Source organism: Heptranchias perlo, chromosome 4, assembly GCF_035084215.1.
Source record: "Heptranchias perlo isolate sHepPer1 chromosome 4, sHepPer1.hap1, whole genome shotgun sequence".
In the NCBI taxonomy this organism is placed as follows: Eukaryota; Metazoa; Chordata; class Chondrichthyes; order Hexanchiformes; family Hexanchidae; genus Heptranchias; species Heptranchias perlo.
In genome coordinates this window covers 131,973,016-131,992,114 of record NC_090328.1, presented here as the reverse complement: position 1 = coordinate 131,992,114, position 19,099 = coordinate 131,973,016, and the positions used below count along the sequence as shown (strand labels likewise).

The following is a 19,099-nucleotide window of genomic DNA, read 5'->3' as shown; positions in this document are numbered from 1 at the left end:
GCTGCCAGAGGCAGTAGTAGAGGCGGGTACAATTTTGTCTTTTAAAAAGCATTTGGACAGTTACATGGGTAAGATGGGTATAGAGGGATATGGGCCAAGTGCAGGCAATTGGGACTAGCTTAGTGGTATAAACTGGGCGACATGGACATGTTGGGCCGAAGGGCCTGTTTCCATGTTGTAAACTTCTATGATTCTATATCTCGTGTTATCATGCGGAGACTCCAGTCTCCATGGGAACGTCCATGATTGCAAACTCAGTGGCACAAAGATGATAAAATGAATGCCTGACTAAGCCACGATGCTAGATGCGATTGCATTAAAGACACCACTCCAGAGTGATTAGCAGCCAGCAGAGCCTGCTTGGCCACAGCCATCAAGATGTTGCCAACCATACTTGCAGGCATTGGCACACCTACCTGGCAACAACCACATGGAACTGCCTTCAAACTCACCAAGTCAGGAGAGAGCCAGATGCAGAGCTATGCCATCAGCTGCAAGGAAACCTGTAATTAATACACACCGTAGAGCTGGGACAGCCAGTGACTGTTATGGTCAACTGCAGTCTCGAGCCTGCTTCCAACTCCTTCCAGACATGCTGCAGTGCTGCCTATAGGGAGTGGCAAACAAGGCCACCCTCTATGCAAGCACTTCATGCAGCACCACTCCTGGTATACCAGCCATCAAACAATTGTAAACAATTTTACAACACCAAGTTATAGTCCAGCAATTTTATTTTAAATTCACAAGCTTTCGGAGGCTTCCTCCTTCCTCAGGTAAATTGAGGAATTTACCTGAGGAAGGAGGAAGCCTCCGAAAGCTTGTGAATTTAAAATAAAATTGCTGGACTATAACTTGGTGTTGTAAAATTGTTTACAATTGTCAACCCCAGTCCATCACCGGCATCTCCACATCATGACAGCCATCAAACAGGCAGTCAAGTGCGGGGCTACTGCATTATTTGACCGCAGACACATGCCTCCACATGAGGTTTTCGTTCACTCCACTTTTGCCTGTCACTTTGTTCCACACCCTTTAGGCCTTGCCACACTTTTCTGAAGGCTGTAAGAATTTTTGTCCTCCTGTACAGCCCGCCCCTTTAAGTATCCATAGCCCTTTAAATTTCACTCACATCACAATTGTCTGGTGGCCCCTACCCCCACCTCCCTGCCCCACCCCCAAACCATTAGGCTACCTCCGTACCCTAGGTCTAAGCTGTGTATAAAAATGCAAATAAAAATTGTTTACTATTAGAACATTACATTTCTGGCTGGATTTGCACCATTGCTTAACTATTCAGGACTAAATATGCCAGTACACGAAAATTGTTTCCATAATGTGCAGATTTGGAGGATAGTTCATTTTGTATGGAAGCTGCAGATTTTAAGTGATCCGCATTTAAAGGGCCTTAAAGCCACAAAAGGAAATCAGTTTTCTTGCCAGGATGAAGTGGCAGAGGGTATGGGTACTGAAAGTCATGACACCTGTCCTGATATAATTAATTTACACGACAAGTTGCTATGGGTTCCTCTTTGCACTATTCAATGCCAAATTATAAATGCATTCTTTCTAAATACCTTGATAATTTCGCTATTGATATCAAACAGATGAAATCTTACTTCCTGAATTCTTAATACAGGTCATAAGATCGGGCGAGGTCTCGGAGTAAATGGCGCAGTAAATTGCCTGCATGTAAAGACGTGGCATGCTCTTGACATTCCACCAATGTCAGATGGATGTCCTAGTTGACGTTTACTGATGGCTGAAGGCTTAATCTTGAGGGGAAAATATCATAGTAATAAAGGGCAGCCTTGCTGTGTCCTTCTCGAGAAAGAAACTGTCCTGTTAGAGATTACTAAGAACCTGGGGATTGGGTATAGATGAAAGAATGGTTTGATTAAGGTATTGACAAACTCTACCTATATCAAAATTGCCTCTCAAATAAACCTATTCAACTTGGTTCAAAGCCTTTTCCTCATTAAGGGCACGTACTGGTAGAATTCCCAGCCACATGTGCACTGTGAATACAATTACCATGAATATTGTTGACAGAGTGCCTCCCATAGATAAGTCCAGTCTGATCTAATTTAGTGATCAGATTGTTCAGGCATAAAGCCAGACCGTTGGCTAAGATTTTGTAATCACAATTAGGGAGAGATAGAGGTCTGTAGGAGTTTCTTTGCATGGGATCTTTATCCTTCTTAAATAATAGGGAGATAGTGGCATTGTGCTCGATATTGGGAGTAGTGTCAGTGAGCGTCCTATGCTGCACTACATTTAACATTAGGGATGCTAATTCAGCAATTTTTTGTTAAAGTTCATGGGGACACTATCTGAGCCAAAGTCCATACAACAACAACAACTTGCATTTATCTCGCGCCTGTAACATGATTAAACGTCCCAAAGCGATTCACGGAGCGATTATCAAACAAAATTTGACGCCAAGCCACATAAGGAGGTATTAGGACAGATTACCATAAGCTTGGTCAAAGAAGTATAGAATCATAGAAAGTTGCAGCACAGAAGGAGGCCATTCAGCCCATCATGTCCGTGCCGGCCGAAAAAGAGCTATCCAGCTTAATCCCACTTTCCAGCGCTTGGTCCGTAGCCCTGTCGGTTACGGCACTTCAAGTGCACATCAAAGTACTTTTGAAATGAGTTGAGGGTTCCTGTCTCTACCACCCTTTCAGGCAGTGAGTTCTAGACCCCCACCACCCTCCAGGTGAAAAAATTTCTTCTCAGCTCCCCTCTAATCCTTCTGCCAATTACTTTTAATCTATGCCCTCTGGTCACTGACCCCTCTGCTAAGGGAAATAGGTCCTTCCTATCCACTCTATCTAGGCCCCTCATAATTTTATACACCTCAATTAAATCTTCCCTCAGCCTCCTTTACTCCAAAGAAAACAACCCCAGCCTATCCAAACTTCTCTCATAGCTAAAATTCTCCAGCCCTGGCAACGTCCTCGTAAATCTCCTCTGTATCCTCTCTAGTTCAATCATATCTTTCCTGTAATGTGGTGACCAGAAACGTACACAGTACTCAAGCTGTGGCCTAACTAGTGTTTTATACATATCTAGCATAACCTCCCTGCTGTTATACTCTCTTCTTTGACTAATAAATGAAAGTATCCCATATGCCTTCTTAACCTGTCCTGCTGCCTTCAAGGATCTGTGGACATGCACTCCAAGGTTCCTCTGTTCCTCTACACCTCCCAGCATCCTCCCATTTATTGTGTATTCCCTTGCCTTGTTTGCCCTCCCCAAATGCATTACCTCACACTTCTCCAGATTGAATTCCATTTGCCACTTTCCTGCCCACTTGACCAGTCCATTGACATCTTCCTGTAGTCGACAACTTCCCTCGTCACTATCAACCACACGGCCAATTTTTGTATCATCTGCAAACTTCTTGATCAAGCCCCCCACATTCAAGTCCAAATCAGTAATATATACCAAAAAAAGCAGGTGACCTAGTACTGAGCCCTGTGGAACCCCACTGGAAACAGCCTTCCAGTCATAAAAACACCCGTCAACCATTACCCTTTGCTTCCTGCCACTGAGCCAATTTTGGATGCAACTTGCCACTTTCCCTTGGATCCCATGGGCTTTTACTTTTTTGACCAGTCTGCCCTGTGGGACCTTGTCAAAAGCCTTGCTAAAATCCATGTAGACTACATCAAACGCGTTACCATCATCGACCCTCCTTGTTACCTCCTCAAAAAATTCATTCAAGTTAGTGAGACACGACCTTCCCTTAACAAATCCATGCTGACTGTCCTTGATTAACCCGTCCCTTTCTAAATGACGATTTATGCTGTCCCTCAGAATTGATTCCAATAATTTGCCCACCACCAAGGTTAGACTGACTGACCTATAATTACTCTGTTTATCCCTTTCTCCCTTTTTAAACAACGGGAGAATGTTAGCAGTCCTCCAATCCTGCGGCACCACGCCTGTAGCCAGGGAGGATTGGAAAATGATGGTCAGAGACTCCGCTATTTCCTCCCTTGCTTCTCTTAACAGCCTGGGATACATTTCATCCGGGCCTGGCGATTTATCTACTTTCAAAGATGCTAAACCCCTTAATACTTTCTCGTTCACTATTTTTATCCCATCCAATATTTCAGACTCCTCCTCTTTAACTACAATCTCTGCATCGTCCCTCTCTTTTGTGAAGTCAGATGCAAAGTATTCATTAAGAACCATACTCACGTCTTTCACCTCCACACACAGGTTACCTTTTTGGTCTCTAATGTGCCCTACTCTTTCCTTAGTTATTCTCTTGCTCTTTATGTATTTATAAAACATCTTTGGGTTTTCCTTAATTTTACTTGCCAGTACTTTTCATGCCCTCTCTTTGCTTTCCTAATTTCCTTTTTAATTTCACCCCTGTACTTTCTATACTCCTCTAGGCTTTCTGTAGTATTGAACTCTCGGTATCTGACATAACCTTCCCTTTTTTGCTGTATCTTACCCTATATGTTCCTTGTCATCCAGGCGGCTCTCGATTTGGCAGTCCCACCCTTTTTTTTTGTGGAAGCATGTATGTTCTGAACTCTCACTATGTCTCCCTTGAATACCTCCCACTGCTCTGACACTAATTTATCTTCAAGTAGCTGTTTCCAGTCCACTTTTGCTAAATCACTTCTCAGCTTAGTAAAATTGAACTTTCCCCAATTGAGAACTTTTACTCCTGTTCTATCTCTGTCCTTTTCCATAACTATGCTAGATCTAACTGAATTATGATCACTACCAGCAAAATGCCCTCCCACTGATACTCCTTCCACCTGCCCAGTCTCATTCCCTAAAATTAAGTCCAGAATGCCCTCCCTCTTGTTGGACTTGTAGGTTTTAAGGAACATCTTAAAGGGGTAGAGAGGTGGAGAGGTTTAGGGAGGGAATTCCAGAGCCTCGGGCCTAGGCAGCTGAAGGCCTGGCCACCAATGGTGAAGCGATTAAAATCGGGGATGTGCAAGAATTGGAGGAGCGCAGAGATCTCGGAGGGTTGTCGGGAGAGATGGAGGGACTTGAAAACAAGAATGAGAATTTTTAAATCTAGGCGTTGCTGAACCGGGAGCCAGTGTAGGTCAGCGAGCACTAGGGTGATGGGTAAACAGGACTTGATGTGAGTTAGGATACGGGCAGTAGTTTTGGATGAGCTCATGTTTATGGAGGTGGGATACCTGTCTTTGTCGAGCTTGTAGCCTGTTGCATTTCCTGCAGCAAGATGAGGAGTACTGACTTGGTATGTTATCAATTCACAAAACTGTTAGATCTGCTAAATAATTATTGACATCTTGTGACTCGGGCTACTGAAGTGCCAAACAAAACATTCAAAATGTATGGTAGATCACCTTTGGCTCCACTGTACTCCTTGCCATCCCAATAATGGACAAACCAGATAGCCTGCTTACACAAGTCATGAAGCAGAAGATAAACCAGCTTATTTTCTTGCTGAGATTGAAAAGCATTGATACTTCTATTGCTTCCCCAAGTGTGGACAGTCCACACTCCAGCTCCAGCTCTCTTCATGTCCATACCATGGCCGTGTGACTATGCAGGTCACTTGTAATTTTACAAATGGACTCCAAATTTTTGATGACATTCTCTATGATTTTTTTGGGAAACCATCACCTCTCATTTCTTTCCAGGGATATGTTTGCTCTCAACTCACTGCCTTTGCATTCTTCCAAAAAGAATCAGTGAGATCTGAGATGTACAATAATTCTGCCTGTCCCTCGACTAAAAAAAGTTAGTTGGGTTCTCGTATGTGGTAAAAATTGCCGATCCTCGAGATGCCAATAAGTTGACTTCTCAGGCTCTTTTTATCCAGCCAAAGAAATGGTGAATAGCACAGGAAATGGGAAATTGAGCAAGTGGGAAAAAAAAACATTGTAACCTCAAGCAAGAGCTGTGAAGATAAAGTCTAAGACAATTGGGTTGGATCTTCTTGAAAGGTGTGAGCCTTGACCCAGTGGTAGCAATTTCACCTCTTAGTCAGAAGGTCATAGTTCAAACCCCACTCCAGAGACTTGAAAATATAATCTAGGCTGGCACTTCAGTGCAGCACTGAGGGAGCGCCACACTGTCGGGGGTGCTGTCTTTCAGATGAGGCATTAGACTGAGGCACCGTCTGCTCTCTGAGGTGGACGTGAAAGATCTTGTGGCACTTTTCAAAGAAGAGCAGGGGAGTTCTCCCGGTGTGCTGGCCAAGATTCGCAATCAGCATTACTAAAATAACAGATTATCTGTTAAAAAACCAGATTATCTGGTCAGTATCTCATTCCTGTTGTGGGACCTTGCTGTATGCAAATTTGCATTTTGCTGTTGATGGGAAAATCTTTAAAAAAATTTAAATAAGAGACAAAACAAACATGAAGATATATGCCTAACAAATTGAGCGATGAAAAATGAGAAATTAAGCAGTCTAGTGATGGAGTCAGTAATAGCTGTCTGCATCTGCCCAGGTGGCAGCAGATAGTGTAGGAAAAAAGTTACAGGGGAATTGGATAGATATTTAAGGGAGTGATTAAGGGTTAGTCATTTTTGGGACCAACCAGATGGTTTGCAGTGTCTTTTCCTGCCCTGTACCTTCCTATGTTCCTATTTTAGCAACTTCAGCTCACATTTGTAACTGTAAAAAAAGGAATAAAATACATGTCTGAATCCAATCACAGGATGGTTATCCAGCAAAGTAATTCTCAAATACTTGGGGAAATGTATCTTGAATGAATCTTCTTACACAGGAAACGGAATAAAAAGTGGAAACTACATATATCTTGCATATGATTGCGTTACCACCTTATTTTTGCCTCTATTTAGTGTTCTGAACTTTTTCCAGGGTGCCTCAGGGCCTTCGACTTTCTGCTGTATTTCATCAAAACTGTTGAACTCAAATGGCCATTTGATACCCTCTCGCATAATGTTTGCATCCCTGTGTGAACTCATTAATTTCTGAAATGTAACTTTGACATCCGGTTACTGTATATTGTACACGGTTTTCAGGTTACTGTCTGAAAATTCTTTTGTACATATTCCTTTGGTCTGTAAATATTTGTTCTGAATTAAGTGCTGCATTTTTTTTGTTGCATAGGACCTCTTCAGACTGGAGCTTGTGGTTGCCACCTTAATAGACCTTGGAATGCTAAAGGTGTTAGAAATTTGGATCTGTTGCTGCTTTAGTTCTTTTTTTTCTTACTTCTATTTTTCTTCAGCAAAATTTACAGAAAAAGAGCACTAATCCATATATATAAAAAACATTTACATCTGCGCACACTTCCTTTCAACTTTTTCCATTTCAATTCCTATGTCTAAATTTCTCATCAAAACTGCCTATGTAAACTTGTCACACTGTAATTACACCCTCCCAACAGTGGTGGTGCTGAAGTGCCTCAGTTTTGCATCTCCCAGCTCTTCAACCCATGCTGCAGAGAAACTCCTTTGCTTCAAATATCTCTACTTCCCAAATTGGCATATGTTTTGCTATTCAACCATAAGTAAAAATAGAAACTCAAAGTATATATTGTATAAATATAAGCACACAATGAACGTCTCTGAAGTGCTGACTGAATTCCACCTGCACACCTTCATCCAATTATTCTCCCACTCTCTAACCTCACTTCACCTGAAGAATAAAGTCGATCTTGAATCCTCATGTGCATTGTTACAGGTCTAGTGATGCAAAATATAATATAATGGTTTTACATCCATTATACAATAGATTAAGTCATTGCAAGTTTGAGTCATGGAATTATTTTAAATTCACAATAAAAATAATACAAACATTTTAAATTCTTGGCAACAGAAGAATTAATCTTTGACTGGTGGGTGTCATCTGTTTCAAAACCAGTAGTACTAGTAGACTGTCTATAATTCTTAATTTGAGAATAGCTGGCATAGTGAGTGACAACACTGTCTTTTCACCTCTGGGGCTGTGTTTGAATCAAACGGACTGATGGAATGAAAGTCTCCTCTATCTGCTGGCTGTAAGTAATGTAAGTGAAATGGAACTCAAATCAGTCATAGATGGTGTGAATTTACATTACAAAAAACAGCCCATAATTTGGCACTAAATTGACATTCTCTGTTAGGGAAGCCATAAGGACGGTTATTATCTGAAATGGGAATGTTGCTATAGGGTTGCTGTTCGGTTAACGTAAAAGCAGATTGTTAAAACTGGATAGAGGTTAACTTTATCCTGACCTGACAGTTCTTTATGCTGACACTGACTGCAAAATGTACAAATTCATTCTAATCTCAGCTCTGACACTAATCACTTTTAGCATGAAAATCCATTGCTCCCCCCTCAAAACAAAATAGCTGTAAAACTATAGTGATAATCATGATACATGTTTTGCTGAACAGTGAAATCCTCTTTCACACTTCATAAATCTTACTTCCACATTAAAGGATTACTTTTTCATAGTCACTGAACATTGTACCATGTTATAATCTCCAGCCAAAATCATAACCAGTTTGTATCTCGTACAAGATCACCAGATTATCAGTGTTAACAGCAAGAGTTTATACTGTGTGCACTTGCTATCTACAAAACCTTATTCCCTGTTGTTTAATTTTTGTTACACTTTTGTGTCAACTCCTGTCCTGCAGAGAAACTCCAATGCTCCAACAACTCTGCTTCCCAAATTGCACGAAATGTAGCTATTTAACTCTAAACAATAATCTAAAATCAAAGTATTATGTAAAAATAAGGACACAATGTATGACTTCAAAATGAGGACAGAATATGCATATATTTTATATTTTTATTTATATCTTATAATAACTCTGCATACCTTGGTCCTGATATCCCGTGCCTTTTAATCCTGCGTCTCCTAACTATACTTGGTCTTGACTTTACATGCATAGCAGCACAAGGGATTGATTAGGGTGTATGTGTATATTGCAGAGGGGAAATTAACATTTTAATTAAATGCAAGTTTATTAAAAATAAAAAATGCTCAAGTTCCTGTCAGCAATTGTTTGGTTGGTGATGACTGTACTTTAAAGACTCTGGTTTGTGTGTACAGATAGAGGAGATAATTATTACAGATCAGCTGGCATTCTTGCTTCGGGCAGAGGCGAGCTGTACTGTTTCATTAAAACACTTTTCTTTTCTTCTCAAGTCCCAAGCCAGCCAAATAACTTCAAGGCAGAACCGAAATCAGACACAAGCATTATGCTATCATGGACACCACCACGACAGGACACCATCATCAGATATGAGCTGTATTACAGGGAAAGAGAGTATGGCAAAGAGGTACAGTGCAATATAGTCTCTGAATATAACTTCTGAAAATGGTGACAATGTTTTTGACCTATTGGGAAAATATAATAAAATTGCACTTATTTTAAAAGAAGGACTTTTTTCAGTATATCAATTGAATCACAAAATCCAGATCAGTGAGGAGGAAAATCCTACGAGGTGTAAATACAACGAGACTTGAAAAAGAAGTTTTGACATTTCTGGTTATACTACATTCCCTTTCTCTCATTCTCTTCGTTTAAAAATGAGTGCAGATGGCGATAATTTCTTATGAAGTTAGTACACTTAAATGTATAAACCACAAGAAAAGTTTCTATTCTTTGTTATTCGATCTCCAATACAATGGGTAGTGACGTGAACCCAGCATTGTCACAGTGAAAGCTGTCACTTTATGAGCACATTACATCGTCCCATCATGTGATCTATATATAACCTGAATGCTATCTTTCATCTGTTCCTTTTTCTCTTGTTGGCACCAATCGTTTTTATATGGTGCCCACAAACATGAGGATTGAGAGAGACTGTGCAATATTGCACCTGTCTTCAAGCCTCTGGATGTGTGAATTTGTTAGTTTATGCTTACTTCTGTTAGTTTCCAGTGTAGATTTATGAATATTACATGCTTATTTCCTGAACTTAGTTGCAGAAAGGTTTTTTCCTCCTGTCCATTTCAGTGTCTTTCTCTTAAGTACGATTTAGGCTCAGCTCATTGGCATAACTTCAGGTGCAGTTTTGAACAGATCAAGTGAGTACATTAGGGGCGGGAGTGGAAAACTGCCTGTAAATCAAATTTAAAGGGATGGGGATAAAAGTTCTGAAAGCCTTTGGAGGGTCTCAGAAGGTATCTGAGCCCATTTGCGGGCTTTGCCACGGCTGAATAGAAAGGGGGATAAGAAGAGACAGACAGAAATGAAGGGAAAGGAAATCCAAAGTGCAAGCATGAGCCTGCAGGCAAGTGATAGAGCAGCTCACCACCCAACCCCGATCTGATGGCTGATGTTATGAAGGTGTTGGGGCATGAGATTGTTGCCACGACATTGGTTCATTGTGCCATTCCGTGGTACCATGCCCATTACAGCATGCCTGCACGAAGGTGAAGCCAAGTTTCCAACCACAGCTGACTATTACCAAGTTACCAGCCTTACGTAGTGCTTCCACCAGATAGCGTCATACTACATCTGCTTCTTTACTGACCCAAACCCTGACAAGACATTTGCCCACTTATATTGCCAGGCCAGTGACATCTTAGCAGGCATGAGTAAGCAGACTCTTGATCACCTGACATGCATCCTTTAACATAGTTCCACTAAAAGTATGGTCACATTTCTTACTGCCACCACGGGGAGGCCTTCTGTAATACATGTTAAAAATGCTACTATTGATCTAAACTTAGCTCTCAAAGGGTTAAATTTACAGGACAGTAGAGCTGGGAATGTAGATTAGAATTGAGATGGGATGTCAGCACCAATATGACAGAGGCAATGAAAGTTTAACTTCTAGTGATCATTCACACTCATTGCTGCTGCAACAGTTCCATTCATTTGAACTTAGCAGGGGTCATTTCCAAAGTAGGCTGGTGGATTCCGTTCTGGGTTGGGGGGGGGGGGGCGGGGTGGTGGTGGGGATAGCCACTTTAACTAAAATCGGACACTGGAGTCAGGCTTTTAAAAATGGAAGGCTGCAATTGTGAGAGCAATCAGGTTATGTGAAATGAAAAGCAGTGAGGGCCTTCACTGAGGAGGAGAGGTTCAAAATGCTGGAGAATAGCTAGAACACAACATGTTTAAGTCAAGTAAGATGACCCACTGTTGTAGGGAAGCATGGCATGTTCTTTTTTTTTGTATTGCTACGTGAAACTAAGTTGTACTGTTTGAGCTAAGTCAATCTGATCACAGCTATGGGCCTGTAAGTTCACTCACTATGAAGTAAAGGGCCTTAGCAATCCTTATCAAGCCAAGCATCACCAAATATTTGCTCATTCCACCTACAGAGAAATTGAAGAAGAACATGTGCGAAAGACATGAGTATCTGGTTCAGGACACAAGGGAGTATTATTGTTACATGCCTGGGTTAAGCTATTGTCTAAGTGGATATATGGGAGTGAGAATCAACTTGGCCCACTTCGGGGAGCAATTGATGCTACTGAGACCAAGAAGGTAGCTCCAGTAGACCCAAATTTGTAACAGTATGACATGCTGTGACTTGGGTGCTTCCAAGGAAATATCCAACATAACGGTTAGTCAGACTTCCACTTGTCTTAGTGACGCCATTGGGTCTGCTTTCCCAGCTTCTTTTGGGAAGAGGAGCCTGCACCAGCACTAATCATCTGCCAAAGAGGTGTTTCCACCTCTGTCTGCAGATGCTGGACTGTGGTTGGGTACAGACGATCTTTTGGTTCACCTCATGTGCTTGGCATCCCTCCGTAGATCTTCGTCGTCTTCCAAACATATCAAGAAGTGGATTTCCATTGGGAAACCCATCCATGCCAGTAATGGTGCTAAGGTAAACATAGAAGTAAATCACAATTGGTGCAAATGCTAATGAAATCGTAAGTACCACAAAAAGGAAACAAATGATGGAATGGCTAAAATATATTTTCCATTATATTATTGTGTCCTTTCTTTGATCTCCAGTATACTTGCCACTACTTAGCAACCCTGGAAACCCATTTCAAATGGGTATAATTCACATGTGATGTCCTGTGCACCAGAATGGTGGGAAATGGCATGCAGAACAGATACATCTCCAAATTAATATTGAAATGAAGCACCCACCCTTTTGAAGTGTAAGCCTTCAAATCCCACTTATAGTCACTTAGCGCACCAAGTGCTAGACACTAGTGTGCTTATACAGCCGACAGAAGAGTATCGGCCTGGAATCAGTGCAACAGGAAGTGGGCTCATAGTATCATAGCATCATAGTAGGTACAGCCCAGGAGGAGGCCATTCGGCCCATTGTGCCTGTGCCAGCTCTTTGAAAGAGCTATCCAATTAGTCCCATTCCCCTGTTCTTTCCCCATAGCCCTGTAATTTTTTTCCCTTCAAGTATTTATCTGATTCCCTTTTGAAAGTTACTATTGAATCTGCTTCCACCACCTTTTCAGGCAGTGCATTCCAGATCATTACAACTCGCTGTGTAAAAAAATGCTTCCTCACGTTGCCTCTGGCTCTTTTGCCGATCACCTTAAATCTGTGTCCTCTGGTTACTGACCCTTCTGCCACTGGAAACAGGTACACCTTATTTACTCTATCAAAATTGTTCATGATTTTGAACACCTGTCAAATCTCCCCTTAACCTTCTCTGTTCTAAGGAAAACAACCCCAGCTTCTCCAGTCTCTCCACATAACTGAAGTCCCTCACCCCGGTACCATTCTAGTAAATCTCTTCTGCACCCTTCTGGCCTTGACATCCTTCCTAAAGTGCCCAGAATTGAACACAATACTCCTGCTGGGGCCTAACCAGTGTTTTATAAAGGTTTAGTATAACTTCCTTGCTTTTGTACTCTATGCCTCTATTAATAAAGCCCAGGATCCCATATGTTTTTTTAACAGCCTTCTCAACTTGTCCTGCCTCCTTCAAAGATTTATGTACATACAACCCCAGGTATCTCTATTCCTGCACCCCCTTTAAAATTGTACCATTTAGTTTATATTATCATCTGACTCTTTGGTGTTCAGTGTACCAGTTAACGTTGTTGTGCAGTTCCATACCGATTCATTTCTCTGAAACAGAGATGGAGCAACACCAACAATTGAAAAAAAATGTTGTTTCTGGTGCCAACGCTAGGAGGGAGGTCCAAGCATGAATAGCATTTTCAAAACCTTACCAGATTTTAAAGCTTGCTGTAATCCAGTCTGAGACTTGGAGCACGATTTTAACATTAAAAACCGTGTGGGTTGGGGGCAGGGGGGCATTGAAAATCGCACCCATTTCAGACCCGCCTCCAACCCGCCCATTTCCGGTTTTCACCAGGACAGGACGAGGGGCGGGCAACCAACCTGCTCCCAGGAGGCGGGTTGGTGACTAAAACCTTTCAAGGAGGCTGCGGGCCTCCATTTTTACAGATTTTGCAGCTTCAACCCCTGGGGGCCAGGATTCCCGGGCCTTCTCCTTCACGCCACGTGAGAGGAGGCGGGAAGGCCCCGAAATTGCAAGTATGTGCCAATCTGGCACAGCTTGTGCGCCCGGAGGAGCAGGAGTGCTTCCCCCAGGCCCAACAAGCCTACCTACAGCGACCACCCCGCCCAACGATCGCGGACCCCCCCACACCCCGATCTCCGACCCCCCTCCGCAACGATTGTGGACCCCCGCGATGATCCCTGACCCCCCCCCAATGATCGTGGACCCCTATGATGACCCCCCACTCTCCCCCCCCCCCCCCCCCCTCCCCTCGCCCCCCCACAACAATCGCAGACCCCCGCGATGACCTCCAATCCCTCCCCAAGTGACTGACTTCCCGTCCCTCGGTGCCCTCCCATGCCATACAATCAAAGACTTAACTGCAGATTTATCTTTTCACGTCCTCTCCCTGGCTGCTCTCCCATCCGACTGAGGCCAGCCTGTCAATCAGGCCGGTCAGTCAGACGGCAAACCGGCAAAAAATAAAAGCCGTCCTTCCGTCAAAATCGTAAGGACATCCAGGAAACCCATACTTCCGGGTTTCCCATCCGCAATTTGACCACCTGACCCCTTCCTGACTCGGGGTCAAAATCATGCCCCTGGTATCAATGCAGTGCATTTTGCTGAATCAGTTAGTAGAAGAACAACTTTTTGATGTCTAGATGCTTGAAAAAAAAATTCCATCTGAAAACTAATGGTTTTTCCTGGGAGCTGAACTTAATCCTGTACAAATTCATATCATCCTGTGATATGGCAGATCTGGTCATAAAGTAGATGCCTTGGTTTAGGTGATAAAGGAGCAGGAGGAATAAGCAGTGCTCAGGCCACTTGCCCATGTGTTTTTTCAGTACATTGTGGCGTTTTACTTGGAGCTGGTGTACTTGGTCACAGGCTTTATCCCTTCTGACACAGCGTGCTTGGCCAGCTCCCGGGGCAATAGCAGGCGCACGGCGGTCTGGATCTTCCTGGAGCTGATGGTCGAGCACTTGTTGTAATGGGCCAGGCAGGAAGCTTCACCCGCTCGAAAATATCGTTCACAAAGGAGCTTATAATGCTCATGGCCTTGGAGTAGATGCCGGTGTCTGGATGAATCTGCTGCATCACTTTATAGATGTATTTCGAGTAACTCTCCTTCCTTGAGCTTCTCCGCTTCTTGCCGCTCTTTGCTGTGAATTTACTCACAGCTTTCTTGGCACCTTTCTTGGGGTGCTGGTTTCTTCTCCTCAGACATCGTCACATTCACGTCCAGACACAGAATGGTTAAGTGGTCCAAGGTGCTGCGTTCAGGTCGCAGTCTTCTCTGAGGCGTGGGCTTGGTCCCACTCCTGACATTCAGACACACCTCTTTGCAAGTTCCTTACTAAGGGTAATCTTTGAATTTCATGCAGGTGATAAGATTGTCACTCCATGATGCTGCCCTGCAGAGCACCAGTGAAAGATGTAATGTAGATTACTTGATGTGCACTGAGCTTCCTGCTAATGTGGAAACAAAACTAAATAGTTTCAGAAAATGCAACCGATGGTTGTATCAAATGCAAATGAGGTGTTTATCAAGCCCACTATAAAACCACTACTACCAACTGGCAGAGAGACATCATCCTGAGTCGGTTAAAGACCCCTCAACAATTTACGGTTCTTTAGCAGTGTATTGGTTTGAGTATATGACACAGCAGAGACTGATATTTTGAGTAATTGATCCAAAGGAAAACTCCATGTTTTAAAAAGAAAGCTGGGATAAGGGCAATATTTTGAGTACATAATATCATGGAATCATAACAATGCCCCCATGTGTTAGATTGAGTTACTAATGGTGAGTGGAAATTGTAATCCAAAGAATGAGGATCTGTGCACCTTTTGTTACGTGCCCTTTCAAATTTCAAGGGGATTTGTTCTCCAGTGAAGGGTAGGCACCGTCCTTTTCATATTTCCTCCATCACAGGTCCTTTTATTGGACACACCGAAACAAAAAGGACCCTGTGGCAGGCCATTGCATTTAGCTTGGCCGCAAGGAGGTATGTGATGGTAACCTGATCGGGTCACACGTCCTGACTTTCCCACTCCTCTGCAGGTAGATGCCCAGCATCTCTGCAGCGTGAATATGATATTTGGAAAAAAAACCCTATCTCGTTCTGCTCCGCCGTACTGTGCACGGGCGCTCCAGTGTACTGCTCCATTTGATCAATAGTCCACTTACTGAGTCCACAGCAAATTTCTGCATAAAATTATTTCTTCACTGAAACCCCTCACCACTTATTCCTTTCTGGGCACTGATTGGAAGAATGGGCTATGTGCGATCTGACATTCAAATTAACGTGTGTGCAATAACCCATTATTGAATAGTATGGACGTCATTTTCAATTTTGGCACATGGGCGGTAACCTAGCAGAGCAGATCGCCTGATCGTTGTAGAAGCCGCCTGATTTTTCATCCCATTGAAATCAGTCGGATGAGTATCGGGTGTGTACTACAATGGGTGAGCGATCTGCCATGTATAATTTTATCAAAACAGTACCAGGATTTTGATATTTCAATACATTTTAGGCTGCATTTAGTTTTTCATACTACACTAGGACAAGGTAATTGGTCAGTCAGCGTGAGAGCTCTCTAGGGCCTGTGTATAAATCCAACCCAGACTGTTGTGATGAAAGTCTTCAATCTGCTGGCTATAAGGGTGTTGTCAGAAATTAGTTCAGACGCTCTCAATCTGGTTTCTAGTAGGGGTAGGACCCTCCCCAGCAAAGAACTGCGCCTAATTTAGCACCTGTTAGCAATAAATTGACCAACTCACGCAAAGGTCATTGGTCTGGAATTGAAGAGATCATACTGATGCAGTAGGGGGTATTGTTCTGAGGTTGGGATTAAGGCACATTGTTGGGGTGGAACAAAGGGAGCTTTACTCTGCAGCTGTCCTGGGAATGTATGATGCTGACACTGCATGCCTCAAGTGGGAATCTGTTATGTTCTCCAGCATCATTGCCGCTTGCTTTGATGAGCACAGAAATTCACCAAAAAAAAATCAATTTTTCTTTTGAGTTTTCATTGAGATGTTATAGAAAATCTTGGATGTTTATTTTTTGACTGTAATTTGTCAATCCCTTATTTTGTTAATAGTTGATTATACTCGTTGAATGCCCGATGCTGTAGACATGTTTAGATTCCTGGCTCAGGCATACATCCACCATAATGGTTTGATCGTGCTCTTTATCTTGTATTGTTCCGCTTGTATCACAAATTGTAATGCAAAGAACATATTCTCTAATTTTCTTTTCCCTCCACAGCAACTTGTCACATTTGAGCCAAAGACAGCATACCTTTTAGAGGATCTCAAACCAAACACCATGTACTTCTTCCGTCTTGCTGCCCGTTCTGAGCATGGCCTTGGCGCTTCAACCGCGCAGATATCAGCCCAAACCATGGAAACTAGTAGGTTTTCTTCTGTTGACTAATTCATGATTGCTGGGGTGCTTGTTAGTCTGACGAGATGGTCTGTCCCTAGCATCTAGCAGCTGACTGCATGCAGCAGGTGGTATTGCAATAAAGCACATAGTTAGGCTTCAAAAAGAAAGAAAAATAGGAAAAGATTTAGGATCAAAAAGGTTTGGATTTCATGCAGGTGGGATTGCAGTGTTCATGTTTACAGTGACTAACAAGCACTTTGACTAAAGAATAGGAGCTTTCGTAGTTAGTTGACCTTTCTTGTGCATCTCAGTTAGGTTGAACACAGTTTCTATGTTAATTGTACTTCAGTCGTTACTTCAAAAATGTTCTGTGCTTAGCAATATGGAGCACACTTACTTTATAATGTACCGTCTATTTTTAAAAATTGGTTCTAGTTGGGAGCCAGGCAATGGCTTTTCTAATGACCCGCAGCGGTAATGTAACCTGTGGTTTGTTGCATATGAACCTTTTAATACTTACCTTTTCTTTCTAAAAAGTTGGTGAGGATAATGATCTACTGGGCATGGAATGATGGGAAAACTTGTAAAGGTCAGCTAACTACAAAATGATCTTTTATATTCTAAGTCCTATTACTTTCAATAAAGTCCTAAAGGTCAAATGACAAGATTGAATCCTGTGCACTACTTAATGAAATGGTAATTATGTTTCACCTTTTAAAATAATTTCTAGTGCCATTGGCTGCTGTTGTAATACCTATCCCACAGAATGTTCTCTGATAGAATTGATTTTTAGGTAGACTTCTTATACATGTGGAACCTGTATGTCAATGCAGAGTTCATCCAACCTGAATCTGTTTGTACCTGTAAAATCAAAGACGGAAAATAGCATTTAATCATTAATGGCATTTAGGGTCAGATTTTATTTCCACAACCCACATTGATACTAACACCAACACTAAGAGCAATTTGGAATGCAGCCATCAATGTTATTCAGGCTGTGATAGCAGTACAAGATGCAGATTCCTTTCCTCTTGTCACTGAGCGAGAAGATGCCAGTCAAGGTTAAGGACTGAATAGTCCTCTGGGCAGGTATCGATGACAGAAGTGGATTGGGGCGGACCTTCTGCCTGCTGGCCCGAACCTACTGGGGCTTTGTCCCATTTTCCTCGTTCAAGGTTAACTACACACGCAGGACCATCTCCCAGCGGTACCTGCACTCTGCAGAAGCAGCCTGCCACCACCAGTGAGGACAGTCCTGATATGCTGCAGCAGGACATTCACTACAGCACCCACAAAGGGGCAGAGCTACTGTTAAAGAGGGCAGAAGTTCACTCAAATGGCCGAGCTCTAATTTTAATATTATGAGGGTCTGTAATAAAACTAATAAGCAGAATCAAACTGGTTAGCGTTCTCAGTTTGATTATAGGGTAAGCTGCAAATTTATTTAGATATCTGGACAAGTGAAAGCACTCCCTGGGATATAGACAATAAAGGCTAACCTACAAGAATAGCCAATGACACTGAACCACAAAAAATAGAGTAAAAAAAAAATCAAAATATAACCTCAACCCTTTGGTGCTCTGACTCACTGTGATGCAAAAGTTTACACTTAGATGACTTAGGGATTTCTCATTCGTGCCACCACTGAAATCCCTTGACTGCCTCTCTAATGCTGGTCGGCAGGACTGAGGCAGAAAGGCAATGGAATTGCATGGTGTCCAAATCTCCACCTCCTTGGCTTCATTTAAATGTGATCCAATAATCAAATGGCGGGTGTCTGACATCCCAGAGAGTGGAGGAGTAGCGGATTTGGTAGTCTGCTTTGCACCCCATTTTCCATGGTGCACCTGCTCCAAGATTGCCTGAAAATGAGCAGTTTACCAGAGGAAAATCTCGGTTCTCTCTTTGACAAGAGGAGGGAAAGTTGGAGGGAGAGTCAGCCCTAGGCTGATGTCCTATACCAATTTGTATCAGTTTTGACCGAGCAGCTCACCCGCCCACCCTCAACTAAAGTGACAAGGAGAAAATAGAGGTTTTATCAATAAATAATTCAAGCTGCTAAATATTCAGAGCAGCATATGAAAGTTCAGAAATTTTGCAACATGCTGTCTTGTTGCTCCCACTATGTTTGTAAAACAATGTGCTTGGTGTTTGCGAACATAAGACAATCCTGCTCAGAAACCTTCCTTTGAACATGTATGTACAATATATCCCAGCTATCCAATCTCCTGAGGGAAAGTGAGGACCCCCCCCCAAAGAAGCAAATCCCACAATATCTATCCAACCCATTATTCAACCCTGGCTGGTTGCATTCCCCTGA

The 19,099-nt window shown here is 42.5% G+C and overlaps 1 protein-coding gene and 1 pseudogene across 8 annotated transcripts in view; one reads left to right on the top strand and one right to left on the bottom strand.

Moving 5' to 3' along the window:
- LOC137321288 (receptor-type tyrosine-protein phosphatase delta) overlaps positions 1-19,099 on the top strand; it is a 513,687-nt gene that overhangs the window by 360,172 nt on the left and 134,416 nt on the right. For all 8 annotated transcript variants that reach the window (XM_067983651.1, XM_067983650.1, XM_067983653.1 and 5 more), the window contains exons 9-10: positions 9,123-9,256; positions 16,660-16,804. In XM_067983651.1, coding sequence (XP_067839752.1) covers positions 9,123-9,256; positions 16,660-16,804 — 279 coding nt within the window. The remainder of the gene's footprint in view (positions 1-9,122; positions 9,257-16,659; positions 16,805-19,099) is intronic.
- LOC137321289 (histone H2B type 2-F-like) lies at positions 14,244-14,612 on the bottom strand (annotated as a pseudogene).